The 5,612-nt window shown below is 41.8% G+C and overlaps 1 gene segment (V, D, J or C); it reads right to left on the bottom strand.

The window, feature by feature from the left end:
- Nucleotides 1-2,811: 2,811 nt before the first annotated feature.
- LOC136694942 (Ig kappa chain V-V region L7-like) lies at nt 2,812-3,307 on the bottom strand. The segment is given in 2 exon segments: nt 2,812-3,149; nt 3,259-3,307. Coding segments are annotated over 2 exon segments (387 nt in total).
- Nucleotides 3,308-5,612: the final 2,305 nt, after the last annotated feature.

A 5,612-nucleotide genomic window follows, 5' to 3' on the forward strand; every position in this document is an offset into this window, starting at 1 on the left:
GGTATATATAGGGCTGAGGGGAGGAGTCTGGGGCGTGGTCTTAATCCCAAAATTATGACATTACATAACTCCACAAAAGGCAAGCATTTTCAGCGGGTGTGACGTCTAAACGCCCCACCGTTTTGTTTTGTTTTGTTTTTTTAAAGATACGTTGGGCCAATAGCCACGTAAAGTATTCAGCGGTGCTATAATGTTTAGTTTTGTGGTTAATTTTGCATCAAACAATGTCAGGGAATGCACAAACACTGTCATTACCTGTCTGTCTGATGCTGTAGGTGATAGGAGTGTGTAGCAGTTTGGCCTGGAGCTCAGCACTGCATGAGTGCTAACCTGAGGAGGAGGAGGGAGGGGCAAGGTGGGAGCTTGTGTGTGTCATGGATCAGATCTGAGCAGAATTCTCACAAGAACTCAAATAAATGCCCGTCAGATATCAAAACATTTTTGGGGGGAGTTGATGACAGAGAGGGTAACTTTTATTTTTATTTATTGATGAATGAAGAAAAAAATTGGGCTTCAGCAGAAATGGCACTCTTCTTTTCCAGGGCAAACGAGCAGGTGTTTGAGCACCACTAGGGGTCTATCTGTGCACGTGCCTGCTCTCTTCCTTTAGAGCAATGGTTCTCAATTTTTTTAGACAAAGTAGAAACCATTATCAAACCAGGACCTCCAAAGCCCACCTACGAGTCTTATCACAGAGACACGTGTGCCTTTGATTGTTCCTCATTCCCAATAAAGGTGAATCACAAAGATGGAAACTGTCCATTTGATTAGCACCTTTCCTACAAAAATGCACTTCAAATATATATATTATATAGCAGAGGCATAATCTCACTCTGAAATAAATGTAGAAAAAGCAACCTTCAACTCAAGTGAAAAAAGAAGAAAGAAAAAATCCAGATGAAGAAATAATTATTTCCCATAAAACGACCTGTTCCACAATTACGGGCACCATTAACAATTTCTTTGAAATAAATGTATTTGAACAATTTATGTCATTTCTACTGTAGTGTATAAAGTGGATCAAAGTATCTAGGAACCTTAAATTAGTAATTCATCACTTCCTGTTTCCCTGGGGTATAAATATGGCGTTACACAGAGGCATATTTCTCTTACTCACTCTTAAACATGGAAAGACTAGAGAACACACTATTCAAGTAATGTGTGTCAACCTTCATAAATCAGGCAATGGCTAAAATAAAATAGCCACTCACCTGCAGATGCCCTCAATCTGGGAGAGGACTGGAGCTGATTCGCGAGTTTAATCAGGAGCTTAGGAGCTTCTCCAGGTTTCTGCTGATACCAGTGTAAGTAGTGACCATATGAGCTGGAATAGTACACTGCCTGACTGACCCTACAGCTGACAGTGACTGTGTCTCCTGGAAGAACAGATTTCACTGCAGGATTCTGAGTCACAGTCACCTGACCAGCAGACTCTGGAAAAGAATAAACCAATATAAGTTTGAATATAAAAAGCAATAAAATAACAATATTTTAGGGATAGGGAAATTTTCTCTCATGTGTTATTAAAACTGATTACTCTTTAAAAATCTGAAACAGAGTCTGACCTGGAGTCCAGAAGATCAGAGTCCAGATGAAGATGGGGATTATAGTCATGGCTGCTGTGGGTGAAGAAGTTTCTGGATCAGCTCTCAGTGATGAAGTGTTAAACTCAGGACTATAAACACTCCCAGAGCACTGAAGCATGGAGCACACAGTGCAGCGTGTCCTCTGTCGATGCAAAAAACCTTCAGAACAGACCTTCACCAGAAACTTCACTTGTCTGCATCATCTTTCTTTTAATTTATTCACTGATCAGACAAACATTAAAATCCATTAAGAATTGGTTAACGGCTTCAAGGTGCTCTTCTTTACTTGGGGTGCAGGGAGACTCAAGACTTGAGTATAATACTTCTCCTAATCTTTTAATATATTTTTTAATTGTTTATTTGTTTTGCTCTATGATAATTTCAAATCATTATGGTACAATTCAAATAAATGAAAAACAATTTACAACACATTGAGGTTTAAATCTGCCACTGTGGTCACTTCTGTTCTCTTAATCATCCCCTTCTGAGAAACCTGGCTCAGTCCCTGTCTCTCTTAACTCTCTACCTAATAGAGATGTGTGGTGAATGCACTGGTGCAGAAAGTGTGCTGTCATAAACTCCAGGTGTATTCTGCACATTGGAGGTGACCTCAGACTGAATGTATTGTGAGAAGAAGCCACAGAAGGGAGTGTGTTCTGGGAGATATTCTGCTGGAGGACACTGGATGTGGACATTGATCTAAATGTCAGTTTGACTCATGACCCCCTTCCTCAACAGCACATTAATGTTGTGCTTCATTAGTGTAACACTGTTGTAAGAAATAAAGCCCAGTGCTGAAAACCTAAACACCTAAATCTGTTTAAAATGGAAACCTCTGGGTTCAGGTCTGAGAACTGATCAAAAAGAGCAGCTGTGTGTGACCTAAAGGCTTTAAACACTGAGCTGGAGTCAGAGGAAGAGGCGATCACTCTGACGTTTAAACAGATGCAGTCTGTGATTGTGAACTGGACTCTGAGGGGAAGGAGACGATAGAAATTAAAATAACACTGTCCTTTATCTTACATTTTATAACCTGACTTCTTTACGCAGGTCTAGACTACTCTTCTCATCTGTGGTAATCTCTACACTGTCCAGCACTTCATGAACAACAGGAGCTACAACAAGAATCAGTTTCTACTGAACGACCAGCAGGGGGCGACTTCACTGAACTGATGATGTTTGAGTTGTGCAGCTGGAGTGAAGGAGGTTTTTGTATGGCTCTGTTTCACTGTGTGAACACATGCTTGCTGTTGATATAATGGTAACTCTTACAGTAATAATCTCCATCATCTTCAGACTGGACTCCACTGATGGTCAGAGTGAAGTCAGTTCCAGATCCACTGCCACTGAAACGAGCTGGAAAACCTGAAAGGAGCTGATTCGCAAATTTAATCAGGAGTTTAGGAGCATCTCCAGGTTTCTGCTGATACCAGTGAAAGTAGTGACCCAATGAGCTGGAATAATACACTGCCTGACTGACCCTACAGCTGACAGTGACTATGTCTCCTGGAAGAACAGATTTCACTGCCGGAGTCTGAGTCACAGTCACCTGACCAGCAGACTCTGGAAAATAGACATGAAGAAGAACTCTTTTACACAGTTATATAAATCATATAAATAATATTTAAAAGAACCTCTTGAGGGCTTTCTCCAACATGAATCTGAGTCTGACCTGGAGTCCAGAAGATCAGGGTCCAGATGAAGATGGGGATTAAAGTCATGGCTGCTGTGGGTGAAGAACTTTCTGAATCAGCTCTCAGTGATGAAGTGTTAAACTCAGGACTATAAACACTCCCAGAGCACTGAAGCATGGATCACTCAGTGCAGCGTGTCCTCTGTCGATGCAAAACACCTTCAGAACAGACCTTCACCAGAAATCTCACATCTCTTAATCATCCTTCATTTATTATAAACACTAATCAGCCAAACATTAAAAGGCCGTCCTTGTTTCTGCACTCTTTTACATCTGCTGTGTCTGATCCAGCACTTTAGCCACTGTGATGTCATAAAATTAGACTTAGCTAATGTGAAGTCATGATAGAATACTGAGATGCTGTGATGTCATAATGAGGTGATTATCCTACTGTTTTATCTTAATGGGAGATGCAATTATTGTGATGTTGTACTGAGTGATGCCTAAGAGCATTCTTCATTGAAAGTAATGTATTAATACTTGAATGTTATTTGTTGTTTTACTATGCATCAAATGAAAAATGGGCAAAATAATGTTTGAATTGCAATTATACCTTACATGAAAATACTCGGTGGCGCAGCAGGTAGTGTCGCTTTCACACAGCTCCAGGGTGCTTAGACTGGGGTTGTGGGTTAAAGCCCTGCTCTTGTAAGCAGTTTGGTGTATTTTCCGCATGTCTGCATGAGTTTCCTCTGGGTGCTCCGGTTTCCTCCCATGGTCCAAAAACATATGTTGGTAGGTTTATTGGTGACTCAAAAATTGTTCATTGGTGTGAGTGAATTTGCGAGTGTGTGTGTTACCCTGTGAAGGACTGGCGCCGCCTCCAGGGTGTATTCCCGCCTTGCGCCCAATGATTCTAGGTAGGCTCTGGACCCACCATGACCCTGAACTGGATAAGCGGTTACAGATAATGAATGAATGAATGAAGCTTAATATATGTGAAGCCTTAGGTTGTCAAACCTGAATTCTGATGTCCCTGGGGAATAATATGAGGTGCTACAAAGGACAAATTCTGTTTCTCTTTGTCATCCACAAGAGGAAAGTTTGAGAATATACATATTAAATGAGAAAATAGTTCTCAGTTCGTAGATCAGAAAGTGGCTGTAAAAATACCTAGTAGACACAGGGAGAACAAGGACACTCCACCTAGATGGGACTTGAACTCAAGATGCCAGCACTTTGAAGCAAACATGCTCACCACCAAGCCACCATGCTGCTCTTATGACCATGCTTTAGCCTGCAGCCATAGCACCTGAGCATCAGAACATGCTAATCCACTGAAGCTAGCAGGTGTGGGCCTGGCCAGTGCTTGGGTGGGAGACCTTCTACAAAAGGTGTTTTAGCTGGGGATAACAGTGGATGTTGTCCCTGTGTTCTGTATGGATCCCAGTGCCTGAGTGCAGTGACATGAACACTGTACTGAGTAAATAGTGTCATCTCCAAATCAGACATAACTTAGAGATGCTGAGTCTCTGAGGTCCTGAAAGATCCCAGGGCATTGAAATGATAAAAATAGGAGTGTTACACTGAGGTTTATTCTGCCACTGTGGTCACTTCTGTCCTCTTAACCATCCCCTTCTGAGAAACCTGGCTGTTCCTGTCTCGCATACTGCTCTACCTCATAGAGATGTGTGTTGAATGCACTGGTGCAGAAAGTGTGCTGTCATAAACTCCAGGTGTATTCTGCACATTGGGGGTGACCTCAGACTGAATGTATTGTGAGAAGAAGCCACAGAAGGGAGTGTGATCTGGGTGATATTCTGCTGGAGGACACTTGATGTGGACATTGATGTAAATGTCATATTGACACATCCCCCCTTTCTTCAAACAGCACATTAGACAGGCTGTCTTAATGTTGTGCTTCATTAGTGTAACACTGTTGTAAGAAATAAAGCCCAGTGCTGAAAACCTAAACACCTAAATCTGTTTAAAATGGAAACCTCTGGGTTCAGGTCTGAGAACGGATCAAACAGAGCAGCTGTGTGTGACCTAAAGGCTTTAAACACTGAGCTGGAGTCAGAGGAAGAGGAGATCACTCACATGTTTAAACAGATGCAGTCTGTGATTGTGAACTGGAACTCTGAGAGGAAGGACACATTAAAAATTAAAATAACACTGTGCTTTATCTTACATTTTATAACCTGACTTCTTTAAGCAGGTCTGGACTACTCTTCTCATCTGTGGTCATCTCTACACTGTCCAGCACTTCATGGACAACAGGAGCTGCAACAAGAATCAGTTTCTACTGAACGACCAGCAGGGGGTGACTTCACTGAACTGATGATGTTGGAGTTGTGCAGCTGGAGTGAAGGAGGTTTTTGTACGGCTCTGTT

Source organism: Hoplias malabaricus, chromosome 4 (assembly GCF_029633855.1).
Source record: "Hoplias malabaricus isolate fHopMal1 chromosome 4, fHopMal1.hap1, whole genome shotgun sequence".
NCBI lineage: Eukaryota > Metazoa > Chordata > Actinopteri > Characiformes > Erythrinidae > Hoplias > Hoplias malabaricus.